The sequence below is a fragment of the Emys orbicularis genome, chromosome 3 (genome assembly GCF_028017835.1).
Source record: "Emys orbicularis isolate rEmyOrb1 chromosome 3, rEmyOrb1.hap1, whole genome shotgun sequence".
NCBI lineage: Eukaryota > Metazoa > Chordata > Testudines > Emydidae > Emys > Emys orbicularis.
Genome location: NC_088685.1, coordinates 143766377 through 143792990, shown reverse-complemented (window position 1 = coordinate 143792990; position 26614 = coordinate 143766377). Strand labels below are relative to the sequence as shown.

General features: G+C 40.8%; 1 protein-coding gene across 2 annotated transcripts; it reads left to right on the top strand.

Moving 5' to 3' along the window:
• The first annotated feature begins 487 nt into the window (after positions 1-487).
• Positions 488-16952, top strand: HNRNPU (heterogeneous nuclear ribonucleoprotein U). 2 transcript variants are annotated; one of them, XM_065402151.1, is made up of 14 exons: positions 488-1196; positions 2191-2302; positions 2436-2509; positions 5826-5965; positions 7621-7720; positions 8978-9090; positions 9527-9790; positions 10133-10252; positions 10838-10966; positions 11367-11535; positions 12066-12311; positions 13308-13501; positions 15370-15441; positions 15822-16952. In XM_065402151.1, exons 1-14 carry the CDS (start codon positions 488-490, stop codon positions 15873-15875), a joined length of 2496 nt encoding a protein of 831 aa, XP_065258223.1. In that variant the 3' UTR covers positions 15876-16952. The 2 variants fall into 2 exon arrangements, with proteins under 2 accessions (XP_065258223.1, XP_065258222.1); XM_065402150.1 differs by having other exon boundaries at positions 2188-2302.
• Positions 16953-26614: the final 9662 nt, after the last annotated feature.

Here is a 26614-nt window from a genome sequence, read left to right as displayed (position 1 = left end):
TGGGGGGGCAAGGCACAGAGCAGGGAAGGAACTTGCCCAAGGTCATACTCAGCCAGTGGTACAGGCACAAGTAACAGCAGTAGCTCTTTGCTAAGAGCACTAGTCGTGTTCCTCCTGCCCCGTGAAGGGTTCATACCTGCCCCTTTGTGGAGCTGGAAAAGCTGGGGGTAGGCAAGGTTGAATGCGCTGGGGCGGGTATTTACGGTAGTGGGGTTGGAGAGGCGCTCGGCGGCATTTACGGTACAGGGGGAGGGAGGGGGTATATTGCGTGCGCGGGCGGGGCGGGCAGAGCTGCATGCGCGGCCCCGCGAGGCGCGTCTCTCCCTCGCGAGCTCGGTGAAAGGATTTGGCGCCAGGCGGGTCCGCTCTGCAGCTGCCGCAGCCGCACGAACCAGCCGCGCCACCCACCCACCCGCGTCCCACCGGGGCCTCGACCCAGCGCCGCCGTCCGACCGAGCCCAGCGCCGCCAGGCACCGCGCCGCCGCCATGAGCTGCTCGCCCGTCAACGTGAAGAAGCTGAAGGTGTCGGAGCTGAAGGAGGAGCTGAAAAAGCGGCGTCTCTCCGACAAGGGCCTCAAGGCCGACCTCATGGAGCGGCTCCAGGCCGCGCTAGACCAAGAGGAGGCCGGCGGGGGAGGCCCCGCCAGCAGCGCCGCCGAGCCCGGCAACGGCAGCATGGAGGGGGAGGCGGCCGAGATCGGCCAGGAGGGAGGCCCCGACCAGGCCGCGGCCTCCACCGCCGAGGACGACGACGAGGAGGGGATGGAGGCGGCCGATGGCGACGCCATGGAGCTGGGCGAGGAGAACGGCGAGCGGGCGGGGGCCGGCCCGATGGAGGAGGAGGCGGGCGGCTCGGAGGAGGAGGAAGAGGAGGATGAGAACGGAGACGACCAGGGCTTCCAGGAGGGGGAGGACGAGCTCGCCGACGAGGAGGAGGCCGCGGCCGGCGACGCCAACGGGCACGGGGAGCAGCAGCCCCCGCAGCAGCAGCAGCAGCCGCCGCCGCTCCTGCAGCCCCAGCAGCGGGGGCCCGCCAAGGAGGCGCCCGGGAAAAGCGGCGCCTCGGGACCCCCGGCAACGGCTCCTGCCGACCCGGCCGCCGCCACCGCCGCCAAGTACCAGCCGCAGCAGCAGGACAAGAAGAAAGCGGAAGGCAGCGGCGGAGGCGGCCGCCCCGGGGCCCAGGCAGTCGGGGGTGAGTGCGTGGCCGGGCCGCAGCGGCCTCCCCGGGGCTGAGGGGCCGGGCGCGGGGGGGCGGTTTCCGGGGTGAGGGATCCGGGCCCTTCCCCGCCGGCGATGGGATGCGCGCCCCTGTCCCCGCCGCATGTCTCCCCGCAGCGGCTGCGCCGGGCCCCGCGCTGGGGGCGGGGGTCTCGGGCAGGTGGGGTCGTTGCGCGAGGGCGGGACCGTTGCGCCAGTCTCCTAGCGTGGTGGGGGGTGAGGAGGGGGGTCGAGGGGAAGGGGCTGCTGCGCCGTGGGGGAGGGGCGGTTACGGAGGGGCCGCTGGGGCGCGCTGTATTGTGCAAACGAACGCTTCGCGGCGTGACGTTGCTTCCGGCCTGACTGCTCCTCGGGATCGCGTTTTTGGAACGTTCGGTACAATGGAGGCGGAATCCCCTTCCCTGCGGCCAGGCCCCATGCAGAGCGGCTCCCGCCGCCAAGCTGCGCCTGGCCACGCGGAAAGGGAGGCGCTGCAGTTCTGTAGTGCCCTTGTGCGCAGCTCCAGTGTGCCCTACGGGGAGGGGTTGGGGGAGGGGAAGGAAGATAGATGTAAATGATCTACTTAATGCAATGAGTTAGTGGTCTCCTTTCTGCTTAACCTTCCTGTGCCCTGAACGCAGCAGGTGTCTTCTCTGTGCAGGGACAGTATAAATGAGGTCATATTTTTCACAGATCTGACAATTCATGGAGTAACTTTCAATAATGTTCAGACCACATCATTGTCAGAACCGTAGTGCTGCAGATAGGACAACTCTGCATAATTTTTTTTAATTTATTTTTCTCTAATTTTAAGAGATCTCTATGCAGGATGCTGGTATAATTTTCTGGCAGCTAGGTGGTGTGCTCTTAAATTTTAATTTGGAACCGAAAGCTTAGGGAAATACTAACGTGTAAAAAATAAAAATGCATTTCTCCACAGGACCTACCTTAAACATTTTTTTTTTCATTTAAATTACTTTCTGTAGGAGATACTAAAACAGAACAACAAAAAGCTGGTGATAAAAAGCGAGGTGTGAAGAGACCACGTGAAGACCATGGCCGGGGATATTTTGAATACATTGAAGAAAACAAGTACAGCAGGTAGTGAAACTTCAAAGCACTAAATATTATTAGAGGTCTATCGATGAAAAGCCCTAAAAGCTAGGTATTAATTACCCTTTGTAAAAAACATTATTAAGGAAAATGTATCAAAATTTATTCTGTTGGTTTTTAGGGCCAAATCTCCTCAACCACCTGTTGAAGAGGAAGATGAACAGTTTGATGACACAATGGTTTGTCTTGATACTTGTAAGTATATCTGCTTTATTGACTCCAGTGACAAGTTCCCTGCCACCCCCCCCCCCTTTTAAAATTAGCTTGCTGAACTGTAGTAGGAACATGCAGGTTGACTCACTAGTAAAAGTTACCTGTGAAGGACTTCAGAATGGGCTTGTGCCATTTTTCTGCTTTTTATGATATATGAAGAGAGCCTGAAAGGCTTTACTTTGTTTTATTCCCTGTATGGTGTTTCTTTTAAACTTTAAAAATATCACCCCTGGTTTTGCTGGGGGATGGGGGGAGGGGTTTCAGGATGTATATTGCAAAGGGGTATATCAAATCTATAACTTAAGACCTTCCAAAATGTTCACCAATTACTAAACAGGTGTTAACAAATGAGATTCAAAGTTGGGAGAACGATGTACAGTGAGGGCATAAACCAAGTGAAGAAACTCAGTGGGCTGATTTAAATTGAGAACTTGATTATGAAATGGTATGTACAGGCTCTGTTATACTGTACAGCCTTTCTAACTTGGGAGGGAAGAGGCAGCTTACCACAACTTCAAAGATTAAACAATACAGTGATAAGAGAGTACATGTTGTGATGAAGTAATTGCTTTTTGGTTCGCTTAAGCCCTATTCTACAATAAGCAGTCTTTGCATTGATATTAATAAGTTAGAACAAACCATTAGTTGACTTCTAATTGGTCGTTAGTCATTAGTGCAAAGTAGGAATGTGTTGGTATGCATGGAGAATTCTTACCCACTTGTGTACAAACTTTGTACAGCTGTAAAGTCTTACCTATCAGTCATTTGTAATGTCAGCTGTGCATTAGTCTCAGAATTAGTTCAGCAATAATATGTCCAGTTCCAACTGTGTGTGATTGACTTATGCAGAGTAGTAAATTTATAAAGGGGAGAGAATTACCAACTTGTGAGCCCTTGGTGCTGCCACTAAGGGTAAAGCGGGGGTGGGAAACGGACTAGTTCTTCCAGATATGACACATCACTAGCGTTTAATGGTCTCTGTATAAAGCAGTACCATATTGTCTACAGTGCCTTGACACAATGGACAGTTACCATGTCAATTTAAAAAGAAACCTTATCCAGTCTGTTAGACAGCTGCAAATTATATCCTTCACTTTCATTAAAGGGAACAGTCTAGATGACACTTGTCTAAAAGTAGCATACATAGTGTTGCAAGTAACGCTAAGATTACTATTGCTGAAAATTATAGAAATGTTTCATATTCCAGCTTGTTTGCTCTGCATATTTTGACACCATTTTGTCTTCAGTTTCTGCTCTTTGTGGAGAAACTTTTTAAAACTGGGAAAATTTGGATTGACAGTCACATCAACAGAGAATACGGGTTAGATGTAGATTATGAAATTTAGAATTTTATTTATTTTTTGGAAAGTGCCTAGCAGTTAATTCAGTTTGATAGTGTTTCTTGACCGACTAGATTTCATTCTTAATTGAAAACTGCTAGTCGTAAGCAGCTGTCTTTTAATGATAGAACTTTGAGTGCCTAAATAATAGCCGTGGTTTTATTGTACTACTAGTAGTGGTCTAGTTTCCTTGAACACAGGTAGTTATGCCATTGAAGTGCAGTCATTTTTACACAGATTTCAACTTAATATGAGCAGTGGCATGAGGAAACACTACATGTGCATTGGTGGCCTGTATTTCCTAGAGTCCACTACAATTTTTAGATTACATTAAATTTCTATTTGTGTCAGCCTCTGGGCAACATTGATCCAGTTTATATATTCCTGACACTTCCATACAAAGTGGTGGTAACTTTCTAAATTAAAATTTTTTTAAATGTTTTTACAAAACAGGTTACCAAAACTATGCAAGTTTATCTCTAATCAGTTTCACTTTCTGGTTCGTATGCAATAATGTGTGGAGGGTATTGGAAGTGTTCTGAGAACTATGGATGAAAAGTATTTAGTAGTAGTACAAAATAAATTTCAGTTGCAAACATTATGGTGGTAGAAGGGGGTCATTCCATACAAACAAAATGAGAATTCTAGTAATGCTAAGCTCCTTAAATCTTAGACCTAAAGTATATGTGTCCTGTTAAGATTTCTTAGTTTTAAGAATATCACAAGATGCAGCATGTAAAACAGTACAGTTCCTTTGTGCATAGACTGGTTACTGTTAACTTTTAACGTTTAGATGCTGTTTTAAATAAAAGTGGGAAGGCAAGTCTTGTACATGGGCAGGATAATATATTGTTCGCTAAATTTTAGTGTGGCTGTGGCTTCTAGTACATTTTTGGGCACTTCAAGGGCTGCATCCCACACCTCATGTCCCCATGGTACATTGGCTTGTTATGGCTTTAGATCTGCTGTTTTTGTTTTCTAGAGGCTTCCATGCTGTTACTGGCTTCAGTTTTGACATACTTTTTGGGACTAAGGTTCCAACTGTGCACTAGTAGTGTGGTTTTTGTTTTGTTTTTGTTTTTTTCCCATGTGGCACTTTTTTCTCATTTTGAAGGATCATCTGCTGCCATGCTCTCCCTGTGTAAGCTACCTATATCTGATTTGGAGTATTTTATTTTAATTGGCTTGAAATTAATATGGCTACTTGTTAGTAATGTAGACAATCACATATATAGAGCTTTTGGTACTTGTTTGTATCTTGTTAATATTGTTCTTTAGAGCCTGTTGTATAAACTGTTAGCACCTATCGGTGTTTAAGGCTATTTTTAATGTCTGCCTGTAAACAGTTACCTTTGTTACACCACATGGTAAATAGAAATTAGAAATAAACTTTAAACAGTGGTGTGTAGACTCACTAGCAGCAGATTTTTATAGGAAATTGGGAAACTTCAATAAATGTGTAAAACTGATTCAGAACACACTCATCAGGCTTCCTCAGGGCTTTCTGGTTGATCAGCTATCTGAAACTTTGGGCTGGGAAAGTACCCTACCAATATTTAGCAAACCACTTGGTTTATTGAAGTGTCCATATCCAGGAGCAGGAGAGCTGTGTTCCGGTCATGCCTCATATGGAATAACTTTGAAAAAATAAATACTGAAAACAATACTGAGAACTTTCTGAAATTAATTGTAACTAAATTTAATAAATTGTATACCAAAATTTTCTAACACGAGTGCCTAAAGTTGCATCTAAAGTCATATCTGGGCATCTAAATAATTTCATGAGTTCTGAGCCCACTTGCAGTCAACTACTTGGCACTTGTGAAAGTCAAATCACCTATTTAAGTTCCCAAAATTAGACACCCATACTTAACAATATTTGTTATGAACTAATCTGTTTAAATTTCAAACATACATATGAATAGCAGTAAACAGTATGATTTTTATTATATTGACAGATAACTGCGACTTGCATTTTAAAATTTCAAGAGACCGTTTTAGTGCTTCCTCTCTGACCATGGAAAGTTTTGCCTTTCTCTGGGCTGGAGGGAGAGCTTCCTATGGAGTTTCAACAGGCAAAGTCTGCTTTGAAATGAAGGTAAATCAGATTATTACTGTTTTAGTGGGGAATGATCTTGAGCATGTGTAAAAACTTTATTGCTCGTCATGGTATAGCTGGAATTTTACAAAAATATAATTCCATTCAATTGTAGCTAGATCAGATGGGATAAATCCAGAGCATAGGGATTTTTAATCTTTCTCTATAGACCAGAAGAACAATTTTATTTAAAACATGAAAAATAACAAACTTAATTGGCAAAAATGCTTCCTTTTATACAAAGACTCTACAAAATGCAGAGATTTACATTTGAATCATGTAGCTATAAACAAGGCTTGAAAAACTTACCTGACACCAACTAGCCAAGACCAGAGGATTGCGCTTCATGCCACCTACAGTCTAAAGGAATAAAATGGTACTGTATTTAATTGTAATTTAACCCAGCAATCTCATTCCTGGCCATACCCAGTCATCTGCTTACGCCACAGGAGTTGGTAACTTTACCAGACAACTAATAGTCAGGACTCCGTCTCCTAGCTGAAGCCAGTATTGATCAAGGTGGGAAAGGGAAAGAAGCTGTAGTGCTATAGATGGTCCACAACCATGTAGGAAGCCAACACTTCCCACCTGCCGGGAAAGGGGTGGGTGCTGAAATTACTACCAGGTATTGGTCCTTGCCGTGGCTTACTGCCTCCAGCTTATGCCTTAAATTCTTAGGCCTTTTCCTTTCATGCACCCCATTCACAATTCTAGTTGCTTTTTGTTTTCATGCAGTGCCCTTAGGCCTCCTGGTTGCTGCAAGGGTTGGTAGGTGGGCATCTCCTTTTACCCAGGCTCCCTTAATGAATTATTCTTGGTGCCTGCTGACATTGCCATTACTGCTGCAGCTCCAATTGTCTTGTCTGACGTCGTCAGTGTCATTCTGCTTATATGACTTTGAAGAGCAGAGGATTCTGGTTAGTTTTCACTTGATACAGCTTGGCAAAGCTCTGAGCAGCAGCAAATATATGGCAGCTAGCTGTCTTACACATTTATGGGAACTTAAGGGTGGTGTGTTTTTTTTCTTCTTCTTTGTAATCATAAGAGTAATACGTCTTTAAATAAACCATAGGTTCTGCAAAAGCTGATACTCATAACATTTGCCTAAAGAGCTGTTTGCTATCAGTCCCTTGCTATAAAAGAAATACTGTTAAGCTTTAAACTGTCCTTGTATCACTACAGCCAAAACACTGGCTTAATTTCTTCATGTAATACTGCACTTTAATCTGTACCGTATTGGCTAGAATAATGTTCACTTTTTTATGCACGCAGAGTACTGACATATTTACCATGCAGAAGAGTCGAGTGAATTTTTTGTTCAACATAATACTAATTTTAAAGTTAGAAGGGCTCCTTATACTTCAAATGTCCCAACCTCGCCATAAACAAAGCTCTTGAAATCACACGCACCTTTACATCCTCAGTCAGAAGATATAAGTACTTGGTAGCTGACTTGTAGTTCCAGAAAGTTTTAACTCAAGACTACTTAACTCTTTCCCCACTCCAACCCTCTCCCCAGTAATACCTGAAAATGTGGTATGCTCTTATTTGTACTTAATATGTTGAAGCCTGTATTAAGAGGTGATGCAAAATATTATCTTCAGGAATCTGTCTTGTTTCATTTCACTTTTTAATCAATTTTTGTTTAAAAACAGGTTACAGAGAAGATTCCTGTTAAACATCTGTATACAAAAGACATTGACATACATGAAGTGCGGGTTGGCTGGTCACTGAATACAAGTGGAATGTTGCTTGGTAAGACTTCAAAATATGTCAGTCAGTATTACTTAAATTTAGCTAAAAGGCATTCAGCCTTTTTTTGGTGACCACCTCACTTCTTATGGAGTAAATAAATCTGTATAGGCTTTTTTTTTTTTTTTTTTAATACTGTTGGTGATGCCTCCTAAACACACTAAGATAGGCATTGTATCAAGTGATTCTGTGAAGACAGTGGCTTTGAAAGGAGGATACACTTCTTGGGCCAAGGTATAAGGGCTCTTGACTTTGCAAGAGCTGTGCTTTCCTCTTAATGATAAAAAGCATCAGCTGTGTAGAATAATTCTGTATAATTTTTGCTCTGCATATAACCTGGCACAAGACTGACTTGAAGAGCAGATTGCTAAGTATGTTGGCACAAGTCCAGAGAATGAAAAGGGTATTACTCTCAGAATTATTAATAGGAAAATAAAGAATTATGTGGTGATTCTACCAAAATTCTTTCACTTTTGAAAGTGGGTAGGAGGGAAGAATACTCTACTGGATGAAAGGAAATTATTTTCCTAGTATTCTGCTGTCTAAATATTTAAACACCCACCATTGTTGGTGAGGCGCCATCTTTGTAGATAATGTTTGAGTTCCATCTGTTTCTGCTGCAGCAGCTGTAAACTAATATTTTTAAAGGTGTGCTGGTGCACAAACTATTCTTCAGAATTTAAGAAAGTTTTAATACCTGTGTCTACTGTGCTTGTTGAAATGTTCACTATTGAACGAATAGTAATTTGGAGCAGCATCTGGTGATGGTATAGGCTCCTTCTTAAAGGTAGTTCTTGGCTGCCATCTAATTCGTTTCAGTAAAAGTCAAATGTGTTTTAAAAACTAAAGATGTAGTCCATTTTGACAGTTGGTAAGGTAGAATTCAGGAACTGTAGCTCATTACTGGAGTGAGTAGAGAAGGCCGAGAACTTCAAGGATGTAACAATCTATGATGTAAACTTTAACTAGAAATATTTAAAAGAACAAAATGCTGGGAAACAGATGGCCTTAGAGTAATTTGGAATATCTGATTTATTTGTTTTGATGTCTAGCTGCATTTCCCCCCCCCCCCCCCTTATTTTGGAACTCCTACTAGATAATGGCCTGCGGTGAAGTAAATGCAAAATGAGACACAGCACAGTTCATTTGAATGAGTATAAACTTCTTTTAGAATGTTGACAACTCCTTTAAAAGTAGTTGATTTAGAACACAAGATTGTAGCTAGTCACTGTAGCTTTTAAGTTCTTTTTCTTTCACCAGGTGAAGAAGAATTTTCTTATGGATATTCTCTAAAAGGAATAAAGACATGCAATTGTGAGACTGAAGACTTTGGTGAGAAGTTTGATGAAAATGATGTGATTGCGTGTTTTGCTGTAAGTTTTCCACTATTTCTGTGTTTTTGAAACTTGAATTTTCTGGCTTAGTTATGTGGGAAAGGCTGACCTGATTCTAAAAAACTGGAGCAAGATACTTGTATCTTAAACATTCTGGTTAATTTTCTTAGTGTTGGTACATTACTTGATGCATGTTTAACTGAGTTAAAGCCTGTATGGAAGACCTTTACATTATACAAAGTTTGATAACTTTTATCTACATTTACCTTAAGGGCTGCATTTTTCTTGTGTCTAGCAAAACTTTAAATAAGATTAAGTTTGGTTACTTGTATTGCGGACAAAAAATGGAAACTGAGATTCCATCATGAAGTCTTGATAAAAGGAAACTTGAAGTGATTATATACAGAGTACTTAGATTCCTACTAATTTGGTCTTTATACTAGTGCAAGTTAAACTTTGTTTCATATATTAACAGAATTTTGAAGGCGATGAAGTGGAACTCTCATATTCCAAGAATGGGCAGGATCTTGGTGTTGCATTCAAAATCAGTAAGGAAGTTCTTGATGGGCGACCACTCTTCCCACATGTTCTCTGCCATAACTGTGCAATTGAATTCAACTTTGGTCAGAAGGATGAACCCTACTTTCCCATACCTGAAGAGTATAGCTTCATTCAGAAGGTTCCATTAGAAGATCGGGTTAGAGGACCAAAGGGACCTGAACAAAAGAAAGACTGTGAAGTAAGTGTGATAGTTTTCTTCAAAAGAACTAATGTTTTTTTAAAGCATATTAATCTAATTGCAGTAATCCTATTGAAAATCTTACTACACACAACTAGTTTTGGCCATCTGTGTGGATACTAGTTCTCGAAACAAGTAATGTATGATGTTAAAGTCGTTAAATTCTATAAAGTTTACCAGTTTGGATCCATTCTGATGTTTCTCCATATTTTAACTAAATGAAACAATTAAAGCAATAATTGGCATAATTATGGCAACATTTTTTGATAAGTTGCCAATTAACACAGCTTCTATATTTGGCATTCCACTTAAACTATAACAATCTAAACCATGTCATAATAGGTGGTAATGATGATTGGCTTGCCTGGAGCTGGGAAGACTACATGGGTTTCCAAACATGCAGCAGAGAACCCTGGAAAATACAATATCCTTGGAACAAATACTATTATGGACAAAATGATGGTAAGTAGTGGCAGGACTGAGGTCTGTCAGTAGATTTATAAAAGTTGAAAGCTCACTTGGATTTTTGTTCTTTCCCATACTATTTGTGATCTTAAATGTCAAATAAAGTATTGAATAGTTCTTTGGGTTTTGGGAGACTTAAGGAATTTTGACTAAACAAAGTAAATATAGTATGAATTACAGCAGGCTTCTAAACCTTATGTAGTATATGTTCTTAATAGAAATCAGATTTCTTTGGTTGACCTGCTAGTTATGAAATGTCTTAAAAAGCAATACAGGACAAAAATACTTGAGGATGGGTTACACCTCTAAATTCTGACATGCATTGTAATGCAGTAACTATTATTTTTGCATGATGTCTGTAGTGATTATAAAGAGGAATATTGCTCACTTGCCATAGCAGACTTTTTAAAGAATTACTGTTCCTTTTGTGAGATATTGTTAAGAACACCAATTCAAATAAGTTTGCAGTGCTTCACTTGGCTTAAAAAAATTAAGCCTTCAATGCCAGATAAAAGCACTTAACAAAGGAATAGGTCAGCAACAGGAGGAGTACTACTATAACTTTGGAATATGTTTCTGTAGGTTGCAGGTTTTAAGCGGCAGATGGCTGACACTGGAAAACTTAACACACTGTTGCAGAGAGCTCCGCAGTGTCTTGGCAAGTTCATTGAGATTGCCGCTCGTAAAAAGCGGAACTTCATTTTGGATCAGGTATAAGTTACAGTGTGTGAAATTTAATTTTTAAATTAGAATGGCAATAACTAAGTGGGATTCAGGTTTAGAATCTAGCAGCTGTTTGTTGCGCTCTTCCACTTTTCCTGCTTACCTCATTGAGGAGGCCAAAGGTTGAACTGTACTACAATCATTTTTAATCACTTCATATGTCGTAATTTAAGCTTTCTCCAAAATTGTGGGGTATTGAGGGAAATAGTGTTCACATCCAAAGAGTGTAAGATTTTTGTAAAGTTGCACCATGCTACATCTTTCCTTCCACTTGCATGTAAAAGTCATTGCAAGCTCTTGTAGAGATGAAATTTATACACCATAAGTTTAACTTCCTTTAGTTCTGACAATGACAGCTACGTGTAGTAAGTTACTGCATTTTTTTCAGACAAATGTGTCTGCAGCTGCGCAGAGGAGAAAAATGTGCCTGTTTGCAGGCTTCCAGCGCAAAGCAGTTGTTGTTTGCCCAAAAGATGAAGACTACAAGCAAAGAACACAAAAGAAGGCAGAGGTGGAGGGAAAAGATCTTCCAGAGCATGCAGTTCTCAAAATGAAAGGCATGGAACATAATCCTATACTGTGTTTTAGGATGTTGAGTATCTGTTTAAAGGGATAATGTAAATTTTTAGACTTCAAATTTGCTTACCTTAAAACAGTTACACTAAAACCTAGAAACTGGAAGACTATTGTAGCTTTGTAAGACAACACTATATTGTGTGTTCCCTCTGCTGCAGTCCTTAACACTACTCAGTCATGCTGATATGCTCCATGCAGATGCACAAAGCTGTCGTGGCATAAAGTGCCCTATTTAATAAAAAAAAAAAAAAATTAAACATGCTTGGCAGACATTGATGTTTGTTCTGAGTGCAGGTTTCAAAAAATTAATAGGCAGAATATTTTCTAGCTTTGGATAGTATTAGCAACTTCTTGGTGAACTGTTTGCTTCACTTACCGCTCCTCAGTTTTGTCTTCATATTCAGTGATTCGGTTTCTGGAATTTTGTCCCTGCTCTTGGAGGAGGAGTGAGTAAAGGGTTTAATTGTATCTCAGTGGGTATTCTGAACATCCAGGGTTTTCTCCTTTATAGGAAACTTCACACTGCCGGAGGTAGCAGAATGTTTTGATGAAATAACCTATGTAGAATTACAGAAAGAGGAGGCTGAGAAGCTCTTGGAACAATATAAAGAAGAAAGTAAAAAATCTCTTCCTCCTGAAAAGAAACAGAACACTGGCTCAAAGAAGAGTAACAAAAAAAGTGGTAAAAATCAGTTTAACAGAGGTGGCCAGAGAGGACGTGGAGGATTCAACATGCGTGGCAACTTCAGGGGAGGAGGTAGGCCTAGAAACAGACCTGTTAACTTTATAGGCATTTCTGGCTTTGGTGTTAACCTTTGACTGTAGCTGGTTCATTACCTTTATGCTGGGGAAAGCTTGACTTCAACTCCAAATATACTTGAAGAGGAAGTCAAGACATTGGCAAAATATTTTGCCAACTACCGTATATACTTGTTCATAAGCCGAATATTTTTGGTAAAAATGACACATCAAAGAGCGTGGGTCGACTTATAAACGGGTCTACACCAAAATTTGATGACTTTAAACTCTATGGAATCATTGAATTGACTATCTAATACATTGTCGTTTTGTTTACCTGGAGCGTTCGCAGGCACGGAGCTGCTCAGCTCCCTGAAGTGGCACTCCCGCAGCTCCCATTGGCTGGGAATGGCGAACCGTGGTCACGGGGAGCTGAGGGGTTCCGTGCCTGGGAACGGTCCAGGTAAAACAAAACAAAACAAAAAAAAATCCCGACCTGCCAGTGGCTTACCCTGACGGGCTGGGAGCCAAAGTTTTCCAACCCCTGAAATATAGGGTCAGCTTATGAAAGGGTCATGCAGTTTTTGCTATTTTTACTTATCCATTTTGGGGGATTGGCTTATAAACGAACAGGCTAATGAACGGTATATGGGGTAACTTAAATTATAGACTAATTTAAGAGGGAGCTAGAGATCCTATACTATATTCATATGGCTTGTCAAGGGCACTGTTGCTGAATTTTCACATTTGGATTTGGTGTTTGTTTTTGCAGTACATTGGTGTCTCTGGATGTTTTAATCAATTAGATAGGTATCAGAAATTTCCTATTCAGGCATTCTTTTTCATTTGAAGCCAGTGGGCTTGGCATCCAAATCCATTAGGCAAAACAAGTCTTCCTTAAAAATGTAGTACGTGTAAATCCTAGGATTTGAGATATGTTGGCTATATCAGACAATAGTTTTCATATAAGAAAGAGTTGTCGAACAAATGCGTGTTTTTGTTTTTTCTTCCACAGTCCCTGGGAACCGTGGTGGATACAACAGGAGAGGTGGCAATATGCCTCAGAGAGGAGGTGGCGGTGGCGGTGGTGGTGGTGGGGCAATTGGCTATCCATACCCTCGTGGCCCTGTCTTTCCAAGCAGAGGTGGTTACTCAAACAGAGGAAACTATAACAGAGGTGGAATGCCCAACAGGGGGAACTACAACCAGGTAGGTAATGCATTCTGTAGGTGTGCTAAAGCTGACGTACCAGGCATTTAAGGCAATTTCTTATTTGAAAGGTTGCAGTGGTAATTTACAAATTTGCAGGTTGAAGCATGTTGATTCACAGTTTAAAAAACAACTCTCCTGTGATAGTGGTACGGTGACTTTGTGTTTAAAAGGCCTGTCTACTTTAGGTAATTTTGGCACTTGCTAACACACATGGTACCAAACCTTTATTAAACATTCTTCAAGCTGGTGCATCTGGTATAATTGGCAAGATTTTAAGCCTTTGCTTGCTCCTGTTAAATCAGAAGAAATTTAGAGCTCTTGTTTTTGCAGTCCAAGCACACTGCAGCAGAATTTTTCATTACGTTCCCACAAGATATTTTCCATGTGTTTGAAAGCTACAAGCACTGGTCTAAGCGCTTCACTATCCGCTCTTCCACCACTAGTTCTTTGGTGCCCAACAGCAGTTAAGGCAGTTCATTGCTGCCCCTGCCACACCTGAGGAGGGAAGGTAGGAAGCACACGCTTCCTACATTAACAGTTAACTGGTTTAATAGAAGTGTTCACATAGAATTTTTAAGTGAAAGGGACAGCACCTGTGTAAAATGCTTCTGAAAAATACATAACCAAGGCTTGGTCCACACTGGGGCAGGGGATCGATCTAGGAAACGCAACTTTAGCTACGAGAATAGCATAGCTGAAGTCGACGTTTCCGCCGAATCAGGCGGGTAGTGTGGACCTAGCCTAAGAAAGCATTTTCACAAATTTAATAACAGTAACCCAGTAAATGAATGTACTTGTTCTATGGAATATGTGGAGGCATATGTAGGCTCAAAATTACAGGAGCTACCATATCCAGACTACCAAGACATGAAAAATAACACGAGTGACTGTGTTCCATGTACACTGTCCCTAGTATCTCCCAAGATGTACAGATATGCAAGGCTCCCCTCACATTAATGCAGGTAAAGTGAAATGTAACTGAAGGAGAAAGTTTAGTAACAAAAGGGATGCAAAAAGGAAATATGAATTTTAACTGCTTCAAGCACTACAACACAACATGTGCACTGCTCATGGTTTAAGAGTGGCCATGTCACTTGTATGATGTGTGAGAACAAATGTATCCCAATTTTGGGGGTTGATCTAGTGCATGATGCATCAGTTAAGTATTCTGAGGATCTCATAATAGCTGTTTGTGGTCTTAACAGCACCAGGAACTTAATTGCTACTCCTTCAAATGGACAGACTTCAATGCAGGCATTCAAAAGTTATGTTGGATTATCTTGGACTGTTAAAGAGCCAGCAGATGGAGCCCAAGCTAATAGACTTACTTGACAAACTTCCCGAACACTGATGTTAAACCAGAATGCTGCATTTCTTCCAATATAGTGAAAATTCTTAAGTACACTTCCATAGTGTGGCTTGCATCCCAAACTCTGTGCACCACCCTTTTCTCTCATTCATTATTAAATAAACCATATCTTTGCCTGATCACATAATATTCTTGTGGCGACTGCAACAGTTGCTTACATGAAAGAATAGGAACATATTTGTATTTATAGTTGTCTTAATAGAATTAGCCAGCTGGAAACAAGCCAAAATTGGATTAGCCAGTTCTTCAGACCACCAGCAGCAGCAGTTTGAGAGCTACTGGCTTATGAAACCTATCAAATTCAAAACCCACCCTCACCAAATATAAATCTCTGAAACAATGGAGAGAAATGTAAGCATTTTAAGAGCTTTTCAGTGTCTCTGTAAGGTTTGTACCATGACAGGTGCACTGGTAAGTCTTGGATTCTCATGCATACCCTTCTGGAATGTGGCCTACAACCGATGTTGTCGTGTTCTAAAACACCTTCTTGTTACAGAATTTCAGAGGAAGGGGAAATAATCGTGGCTACAAAAACCAATCTCAGGGCTACAACCAGTGGCAGCAGGGTGTAAGTAACTTCTGAGACTTTTCTTTAAGTCCTTAGGAATTGACTCCCTCACTCACATGTGTGAAAATGCTGTGCAAAGTTGTCTCAAAGTCTAGGATATATGCTGTTCAAAGTCTAGGATATCTTGCATTTCAGCTGTGGCTTATTGATTAGAATGGCTGTCAATATATTTGGTTTCTTCTCAGTATGGCATTACATTAAACAATATGACGCCTCCTGTTTCTTACACAGTTCAGATATTACTGCCAACTGGAAAGTTGTTCTTCCCTGGTTAGTTAGCTGTCATCTAATTTCCTTGTAAATATATTTAATGTAGGAAAGTGAGCTGTGAGTAATGTCTGGTTACGGTTCAAAATTAATTATTTATCCATCTATTGCAGCAATTCTGGGGTCAGAAGCCATGGAGTCAGCATTATCACCAAGGATATTATTGAATACCCAAATAAACGAACTGATACATATTTCTCCAAAACCTTCACAAGAAGTCGACTGTTTTTCTTTAGTAGGCTAACTTTTTAAACATTCCACAAGAGGAAGTGCCTGCGGGTTCCTTTTTTAGAAGCTTTGTGGGTTGATTTTTTTTTTCTTTTCTTTTTTTTGTACATTTTTAATTGCAGTTTTAAAGTGATTCGTAAGAGAACCTCAGCATTGTGCACGATAAGAGAATGTGTCAGTATTTCAGGGTTCTACATTTTATCTGTAAAATGTGACTTTTTTTTTTTTTTACCACAACAAAAGTAAAACGTTGCTTTGTACCTGGTGTCTTTTTATTAAAGAATTTTCTCCTTTTTCCTCCCTCCCCCAATTTCTAGGAAACAGTCGTGAGTCATTGTCACAATTGAATAGAAATGTTAGCAACCAGATTCATGTAGAGGCTCATAGTGGCCCTCATGAATATCATGAGACTACATAATGCTCATATTACACTCCATCCTCTCTATGCAGTTTCTGGGTGGAGGGATTGGGAAAGCAAAAGTTTCTGGCAATAACTAGAAAGGTTTTATAACATTGGAGTTCAGCAAAACTTGGGGCAAAGAGGAAACCTGGAGCTAAATAGTGAAGGTGGAGTGCATGTAGAAGAGCTCTTAAAGTGTAAAACTTGGTTGCATTAATTGTGAAGGCTCAAACTTGTGAAGGTACAACACCATGAATTCTTTTCCATTTGTTCTGCATTTTGATTCTGAAAAGAAGCTGGCTTTGCCCATTTCTTATTAAACAAAACTTGTTGTAAATCCAGTTGTCTAATGGGATCTATATGAAGTTAGCTGTGTGTCTGTATAACCCCTTTTCCCCCAAAATACTGTATACCTAGTGTGCTTGTAGTAGTTACTCCACCATTTTGTAAGCTAATGAAACTGTGAGTCACCCATTTTATATCTAATTTTTAATCATGTCAATTCTCAAATGGGTGTATCTCCTTAGCCTGCTGATTCCTTTTTCTCTTTAAAAAAGTAGGTGGAAAAATTTAACTTTAGACGTTTGTTTGCAATAAAATAAATTCATTTTACTCTTGTTTTGGGATTCTCGCCATCAAGGTCTAAAATCCCTTTTAAAACTCTTCAGAGGAAGAAGAGAATGTACAAACTATTATGTTGGACAGCTCCAATGCTTTACTCTGTACACTCTAAAAATACTGAAGTGAAAACTGGTGGCTGCTGTAGTAGAAATATCAAAGTGGGATTTTGTTGCTGTGGAAAACTTGCTTGTAAAGGAACTACATTTATCAGTCTCATAAGACAAATGTTAACCTAGCTGAAAGAAAAGTCTTTCATTAAACTTCCATATGACAGTAAATTGTTCCGACCTAACATTACCACTGCATATGATCCTTAAACCCTCCACCTATCTTCAAGGAAGAAAGTCTTTTTTTTTTTTTTTTTTTTTTTTTTTTTTTTTTTTAGCCACTTACGTAGTCTTTTTATCAAATATTTGAGCGTTCCGGGGTTGAGGAGACCTAATACGTAAAATGTACATCCTATGTATAATTCCATAATCTACTACACTAATATGTAAAGATTTAGCCTTTGATGTGGATTGTACTGACTGTGTAAATCAGTCTAAAGAAATCCAGCTCTTGCTGTGAAATAGAAAATAGGGAGGGAAGAAAACAAAGGCCAACTGTAACATCTTAAAGCTCCAGTTTGACTGTAGCAGCATTGTTCAATTACAAGCATATACACAATTGTTGTAATGTTATTGTTGGCTAATTCTTGGCCTACATAGGTCACATTATAGGGGCAGGATGGATACTGTTGACCTAAAGCTAGAATTATGACAGATGTAAATACACCTTACCACTAGTACAAAGAGGTAGGGACTTGTTTTTTAGTTTTAAAACCTAGAACATGGTGGTCCATTATAGCAGAAACTGATATCCTCTTTCCCGATGTAGAGACGGTGTTGTGCACTTAAACAAAACAGTTTTTTTTTCTTTAAAATGTCACTTGGCTAGTAAAAGAAGTCCTGTGTAGTGTTGAAGTTTGAAAATACTTCACTTGTTTCATCGTTAAGAATTTGTAGCCATAGCAGCAGATGGTAATTGGGTACTAATACAGCCCCCCCTCCCCCCCCCACACACACACCCTTCTGTGAGGTGGTGGTAGATAGTAGTAATAAAATTGCTTTGAGGGAAAACAAATTCATGAATCCTTAATCAGTTTTTCCCATAAAGACACTAGTCACTAAAGCCAAGTGGGAACTCTAACCACAGTACCTCTCTGACTGGAAATCAAGCATTTTGAGTACTCAGGGGCATGAGAACACATTTTTTTTTTTTTTTCCCTCTTTTCTCTAGTACTGCTTAACTTTTTGTTGTGTTTCTGTATTTTGTTATATATATATGATTTTTCCTTCCGTTAGGCTTTAAATACCAAACATAACAGCATGTATTTTAAACGTGGACATATGGATTGTTTTCATTTAGAAATCTAGTCTGATTATGTAAGGTATCTTTGAGTATGCTGCCATTTCAGTACTATTGAAGACTACACATGCAGTAAAAATGCTTTCTCTAAAAATTCTCTTGCAAACCCTGAGCTGTAGGAAAAAACCTCTCTAATTAGCTTAAGATCTGAGCACAGGGTGAGGTGCTGACTCGTGACATCTCATTTGAGCTTATAGCTGTGCTGTTTGCACTGTTAAAATGTAGAATTTAGAAATCTCCAAAAAACACAAACTATTCTTTAAAACTTAAAGAAATTCATTCTTTACTTTGATTATAAAGGTATAGTCTTAAATAGATTTTTCCTTAGCCAGGAAAACAAAGGAGAGGCTTTTTCTATAGTTTTAGTGAATCTTGTTTTAAAGTTCAAAAAAATGAGTGTATAAATTTATTGGGTTGGTTAAGGTAGTGTATGAAGCTGGAATGTTAAGTAGAGAGGGAGAACGGAAATAAGTTGGGTTTAAACCTAGCCAGGTCATAGAGACTTATTCCTCATGTGACCATTACCACACTTTGCATTTAAATTTATAGTCTGAGTAAAGAAATTAAAGGGATAACAAATCCATGAGAAATGTAATAACTACAGGCCCCTCCCCCCAATTACTGGTCTCTTGGGTTACAAAAAATGTGATTATTTCTCTCTCCTCCCCCCCCCCTTCCAAAATGACTTTTGCAAAAAAAAAAACAAAAAAAAAAAAACCCTACATTTGCAGTTACCCATGACTAAAGAAAAGCAATAGAAAATTTGCATGGAGTTGAGTTGATAAAACTAATACTGTTTCAGCAGAGTATAAACCACAGCTGTATGCTGTCACCAAAGAGGGCTTGCCATCTGGCATATTAAGTAACCACCGGCATGTTATAAGGCCTTGTTTACACTGGAAAAAACTCTGCCCATTTTTTAGCAGTTGCCCTTCTGCTATCTATGCTGTGAATGCTCATAAAATGGGTTTCTATTTTACTTCCATGTCATGAAAAGTACTGGAGCTGCAGTGATGGTGTAACTGGTAGACTTAATAGTGTAGTGTAGTGTAGACCAGGCTCCATTGTACACCTATTAGCAGTTCTGTTACCATACATATTGCTCAAGCTTTAATGACTTGTCTGGTAAAATTGCTTGAGTCTTCTCTGCACTAGAACTTCAACTGTAGCTACCAGCTCCTGTAATATGGGCATTAATTTTTCTGGTTTTAATATACCCTAAGGATTTGTCTTCTGTACCATCAATGAAATGCCACTTGTGGCAGAAACGGATTGCTAATATAGAGAGGACAGCTATCAGCATCTTCTAATGCGGCCATAGTGGTAAAGCAACTGTAGTAAACATCCCAAAATACTTTGTGTGGGCACCCTGTGCCCTGAAGATTTTAGAATGGGTGGCTCTAAGAAACTACACCCTCTTTAATGTGCTGGGAAAATGGTAGGTACTGTACTACTACTACACACTTTTATAGCAAATCTAGTAGAAGTTAGTGTGAAAGAAGCCTTTTTTTGAATTCTGTTTAAAATCCTGACTTGGAAATAAGCTGTGCGTGTGTTACTTTTTTAACTGAGCTCTGAAAAACCTGGTAAACAGGAAACTATATTTTGGGTCCACTCTCTTGCTCCCAACCCAGACTGGTTTGTCTCATTTGCCATATTGTGGCCTTATATACACTATGAAATAGAACCATTACTGAACATAGTTGTCAGCAAACAATTCAGGTGACTTGGAGCTAAACACAAATGGCTCACTGAGAAGGGTTTGTCCTGACCTATGCTTACTCATTAAGTGTTCAGTTACAGTTCTGTTTTCTTGTTTAGATAGGTATGCTAGCAAGTTTAGTCCTTAATGGCAGCAAATATCTTCTTCCTTTCTTTTATCTTTAGTTGACTGTTGTGGGAATTCATGTAGTACTTACAGCTTTCATTTTGGTATAAAACACCTTGTTGGTTCCTGAAATATATTTAAAACATACTACTTTTGAGTCTGTTGTTTCCCATTTGCTTCAATGGGGGAGGAGGGGTGGATTCAGTCCAATTCTGCTGTCTTAAATCTGTACTTATTGTAATAATCACTCTCCCAAAGGGGTACGAGTCCTCTGCTTTGATAGACATGTCTATTGAAGTCATACCTCTTCTAAAAATCCCAGCCCTTTAGAAATCTCTCTGTTAATGTTTTCTAATGGCATAACTTCAAACCAGGTCAGAAGAAATCAAATTAAGTTCATAACCGAGCATGTATTTCTTAGATGGGAGAGGGGTAATAAGAAGATGCCAGAAAAAGCTTATGGAGGGAAAGTAGTAATTGAAAAGTGCTGCTTTGCAGTATAAAGGTGTTATCAAGCCAGCTATGGTGAAGTTAAAGGAAGCATGCTAGCTCTTCAGCACCTCCTGCCCCTTTTTGTGATGCAAAGTTCACTTAATCCTACACAACTGACTTCATGTGGTTGGTTGGGAGGAGGAGGGTGTATTTTATTGCAAGATAGATTAAGCCAGGGTGCTTCCCGGTTTTATATAGCTTCTTCCCCTTTATTCACTCAGAGATCGAGGCACCAGCTGTCCATTCACTGGGCCTTTTGGGGGCTGTAACAGTTGTACAGAATCAGCCAACTGGAATAGTAATTGTGGACCGTAATGAATCTTCATTTGACTCCTGCCTTTAGTCTTCCATTTCACAAACATTGGGAGTGGCAGGAAGCCATTGGAATAAACACCAAACAGCTGCTTGAACACTATTTCATTTAGTGAAACAGCTACTTTAGAAAAATTCTTACTATATTTTTGAAAGTGGTATACCAGGAACAAAACCCTTTTTCATTTCAACAGATGTTTCCCAGTAACCTCTTCTTTATCACTCCTTGTCACAATATTAGCATTGTACAAACCATTTTGTAATTGTTTCTGGTTAAGCAGGCAGTATTAGGATCAAAATTGTTCTATTTCTGGAGAGGAAAAGCAGTTGATCCAATTCTTTGAAAATAAGCTAAGTATTAAAATTTTATGAGAGAAAATAGCTCAGAGAACTTCCTTTTAAAAAGAATACCTTTTAAAACGTTTTGTAACCACTGTTTACACTGTGGTGGGAGTAGTGGTAAAGATGAGAAATCGCAGTATAAAAATAATTACTTTGGACCTCATTGTCTGGACAGTAAATGGGGACTATAAGGGTATGGTTATCACCTCAGTGGCACAATGCTCCTCACCCCACATCTTGTAGAGCTGCCCTCATGTGTTGGGGGGTCTCTACATGGTGAGTGTCACCAACTGAGGCCTCGTCTAGGAAAAACAGATGAAGTTTATAATGAGAGAGCTAACGTTGTAAAATTCTAGTGTTGATGGGGCTACTTGTAGTTTTCCCTTGATCTAGCTGGTCAAGGTGAACCATAACTGGAAGTCCAGGGTTTATCTCACCCCAACTACATTAAGGTAAAGCTATGCTGTGGCCCATTTACAATAGGATTTTGTGTGTTAGCTATCTTGGTGTAAAAATACCTTTTTTGTAGTATAAAGTGGCATTAGACTTTATGTAGATTTAAGCTGCATTAATTCTTCCATGGGCCCTTTCACACTCAGAAACTTTCACAGGGTCCTATGGAAACACACTTGCAAGGGACAGGTGTAAGACCAAGGCTAGAGTGAGGGGCATGTTCTAAATATTTTGAAATGAACATGGGTATCCGAAAGAATAGCTTAAAGTAAACAGTGGCCAAAATACCCCGAAGAGACTCCACTGGGGCTACTCACATGCTTAAAGTTAAGCATCTGTGTAAGTCTTCACATGATCAGGCCCTAAAAAAAATTTTTCATATGGATTTCTTATTAAGTAGTCTGTACATATTCTGTTAGTACTTGGGAATGTAGACAATTTTATTTTACAAAGAAGGCTTTGCTGTTCATCTTTAATTCATAGGGTTGTTCCTTAGATAAGCTGGTAAAATACATCAGCCCCTGTAGAAAAACTTTGCTTTTATGACAAGAGTGGGGGAGAAATGTACCAGCTGCTTTTAGTTGTCAGAAATAATTTTGCTCTGGAAAAACTCATGGATATAGTCACCACTGAATTTGGTTTTAGTATTTTCTAAGACAAAAGTAGAAGCTCCATTAAAGTGGCAAACTTTTATTTCCAGAACATGGATGTGATCCTGTAAAATTTAGGAACGGAATTATGCTTATTTGAATAATCTCATTGGCTTCACATGTGCAAGTCTGTGCAGCATCAGGCCTTATATATGTGCTTGTAGCTATCCTGTACTATATATACAAAAAAACCCTCCCTATTTTTAGAAATATTTAGGTTGCAAAGTCAAGCACTGGAAAGACGGGAAATGCCAGATTTATCCTGGGAGTGAAGTGGGGGAATCAATTGTTGGGGGCCAGTGGGTGGTTGGCTTGAGTCTGGCCCAGCATGACTCTCTTCTCCAATATCTGGGAGTTGAGGGAGATCTTGCCCCATGTGGTGTCCCAGGGATAGAATAAGGGCAACTGTGGCCATGTGCTGGATCGGGGGGAAGCCCACCATGGCTCCTCGTGCTACAGCTGCTCTGGCAGCTCCCAGGCATTCTCAGTGCAGTGACTTCTGCTGCTTTAGTAGTGGCATAAGCCCAGCTTTGAACTGTTAATGTTTAATCATTATTTTGGCAGTTTGCTAACACCTGAGCAACACTATGTAAAGTGAGAGAAGGAAAATGGCAATTTTCAGCAGTTTACATCTCAGCAAAATCTTGGGATACAGAAAATCCACTTCTCTAGCTGGAGAGCTTTACCTTTACCTGCTGCAAACAATGGCAGTGTTGGAGCTTCTCACTATGTCTACACTAGTGCTGCGACAGTGGCACAGCTACTGTGCTGCTGTAGCGTCATAGTGTAGACGCTTCCTATGTTGATGGAAGAAGTTTTTCTGTCATAGTTAAACCACCTCTCTGAGAGGCAGTAGCTAGGTCAATGGAAGAATTCTCCTGTTGACCTAGCCACCTCCACGCCTTGGTTAGGTCAACCTAACTATGGTTTTTAGGGTGTGAAATTTTTCAAGCCCTAACTAATGTACATAGGTGGACCGAAGTTCTAGGTGTAAAAGAAGCCTCAGAAAAAGGTCCCAAGAATCTTCTACAATGGAAAGTGTTAGGCAACCTAAATATAGGGATTTCTGCCAGCTTCCCCTATAATACAGCAAGAATTACCCTACTGCAAATAATTTAAAAATTAAAATCAGGAAAAAGAACAGTTATTTACACTACAGTATATGCTAATGTGGATCCCTCTGTAGGTGACTGGCAAGCAGTAACCTCCCTGGAAGGTGAGGTGTTTCAAGTATATCAGTCAAATAGCCATTGAAGTGCTGCTCTCCCAAACTTGGCATCTGACCTGGCTGTCATGTCAAGTGCATAAAATTTAACAGAAGTCAGTGGATTGCTTCACGTTGCAAGCCCTGCGGCTCTCACAGATTGGAATGTTCCTGAAGCAGGCAGAAGATGCTGCTTGTCTTGGTGACGTTCAGAGGGAGAGGCTCTCTGGAAATGCACTGTGAGGACCACTTAGAGGTTCTCAGAAGAGATGGCTTGGCTTTTCGATGGGCTAGATTATAGCGACAAAGAGATGAGATTAGAGCAAAACTCTGGATGTGTCCAATATATGCAGCTTCTCTTCTTCTAGTGTCAAGTGTGGCTCCAGGAAGATGACTGGCAAGGTAACTGATCAGGTAGAATTCAGAGGCAATTTGGGAGATTAACTTGGAGTGTGGTTTCAACACCTCTGTCCATATGGAAGGAGTAAGCTCACTGACTGTCCACGCTGAGGCAATGGCTGTGGCAAACTGGGAAACTTAATTGGGAAACAGTAGGTGTGACTTCGTTTCCTCTCTCATCTTGTATTGTTACTAGCCAGAAAGGACCAAGTTAATTTCTTTTCTTGACACAAGAGAAGAAAAACAGTGACTGAAGAGAAGTCATCTAGTATGAATGAACTATCGGGAACTAAAATCATTGGCGGGGGAGGGGGGACTTAATGCAAATCCCTAGACTGTTAAACAAGTCTGTAGAAGTACCATTCCTGGGAGGGAATTGCTTATACTGGTTTTGATCAGGTTCAAGAGGCTCAGCAAACAAATAACTGAGCATAGTATAAAGTGGGCATCTTGATCTAGAGGAGAGGAGACACTCTCACACAATCCAAGAACTGGTACAATACTGTGACCAAGAGGGACAGACCTTGCAGAAAGGGCGTGAAAGAGTTTAAACCAACCAGGGTCTCCATGTGGAAGATGACTGGCATCTGGTAAGACAGGCATGTGTATAAGCTATTCATTGTTTTCAAGATAAGTATTCTCTGTCATGCTTTTATTCTAAACTAATCTTTTGGTTTATGAAGCTGGTTGGTCATTCCCCCCTGAGAGAGAACAGGACCCCACATGTTGATCTAAACTCAAATGTGCTAAGGTGATTGCATTGGAGGGCAGGAGGAATTGCAGCCTAAATCCCAGGTCTGGAGGGAGAGGAATGTGAGTTCTTGCCCCGAGAAAGGTGATGGCTAGAGACCTTAGACCCGTTTGGGGCTCCCTCAATGAGGCCATGAAGGAGTCAAAACTGAAGTTACCTTGAGAGCTGTGACAATGGCCACCAGAAAAAACAAGTTTATGGTCAAGTGGTGTATTGAGCAACCCAATAATGGGTCAAAGAGCAACTCCATGAGTTTTAGGAGGATGATACTGAAGTCCAAGACAGGAGTTAGATCTCTAGCCAGATGGCAAAAATGAAGGAGACCCTTAAGGAATTTAGACACTAGCGGATCAAAGATCGAATATGATTGTACCTGAATATGACATACTGATATTGCTGCAACGTGAATTTTGAGAGTCAAATGCTAGTTGAGAATCTTAAGTATTGGGTCTGCTACTTGAACTAGATTGTTTTGGGGGGCCCATGTGGAAAATCTTTTCCATTTCAAGGAGTGAGTCTTCCCGGTGGAAGGTTTCCTGCTTTGTATGAGCACTCTCTGAATCTGTAGGGACCAATCTGTCAATAGCACTCAATCAGCTGCAGTGTTTGACCTTGGTTCAGAGATACTATGTCTGAGCTGCTTGAGGTGAATGGGAGGCCTCTTGGACATTAGCAATTGCCTGATAGAGAGAACTGCCTTGGCCAGTAAGGGGGGTCTCAGGATGATGTAACCTTGTCCCATCCGATCTTGGATATTATCTTGGGGATCAGGGAAATTGGCAGAAAGCTATATAGGAATTTGAGATCACCAATGGAGAAAGACATCTGGTAGCGAAGCCAAGTTCACACCCATCTGGGGCAAAAATTGGGCATTTGCTGGTGTCCTCTGGTAAACAAGTCTATTATGGGAGTCCTCAATTGATGGATTATTGGCTGTATGATGGACTACCACAACAATCATCCATTCTGCTCAAAAAGCTGGATATGTCATTGTTGATGCCTGACAGGTGTAGAGCCAACAGGGTTATTCTGTGTTGATGACATCATATCCAGAGCCTGATGTCGTCTTGGCAGAGGGGAAGTTTGAGCACCTCCTTGCTTGTTTATACAATGCACTGTGGCGTTCCGCAGAGCAGGCAAGAATGCTATGCAGGTCACTATAATGCCTCTGAGCTATAGGATGTTCATATGTAGTTTCAGACTGTCCTGAGACCCTATTCTATGCACCATGCTTCAGGTGGGCATTCCAAGCTGTTCCTGAAGTGTCTGTCATAAGTGCCATTGTCACGGAGGGGGTAGAGAATGGTACTCCTTTTTGTATGTTCATTGGGTCCAACTGAGCTCTTGCAGGACGTGAGATGGGACTGTGACTGTCTTGATCATGGGATGTGGAATCCATAGACCTCTGCCAGAGTTGTAAAGGCTGCAGGTGAAGTCTGTGAAGCGAGGTTATGTGTGTATATATACGCTGATGTGTGGCTTAAGAGTCCCAGACTCTCATGCGCGCACACAGTTGTTGAATTTGATTTTTGGTTGCTCACCATCAACTAGAGCAACCAGAATCTGTTCTCTGGGAGGTAAATTCTTGTCAAGCAGGAGTTGGTCACAGCTCCTATGCTCTCTGTTGTCTGTGATGAAAATTTCTTGTAGTTCACAAGGATTAATTATTAATTAATGGAGATATCCCATCTCCTAGAACTGGAAGGGACCTTGAAAGGTCATCAAGTCCAGCCCCCTGCCTTCACTAGCAGGACCAAGTACTGATTTTTTGCCCCAGATCCCTAAGTGGCCCCCTCAAGGATTGAACTCACAACCCTGG

Coding starts and splice junctions, on each gene's coding strand:
- HNRNPU (XM_065402150.1), top strand. CDS start 488: ATGAGCTGCTCGCCCGTCAACGTGAAGAAGCTGAAGGTGTCGGAGCTG. Junction 7,721..8,977: donor TACAAGTGGAATGTTGCTTG/GTAAGACTTCAA, acceptor TTCTTTCACCAG/GTGAAGAAGAATTTTCTTAT. Junction 10,967..11,366: donor GGAACTTCATTTTGGATCAG/GTATAAGTTACA, acceptor CATTTTTTTCAG/ACAAATGTGTCTGCAGCTGC.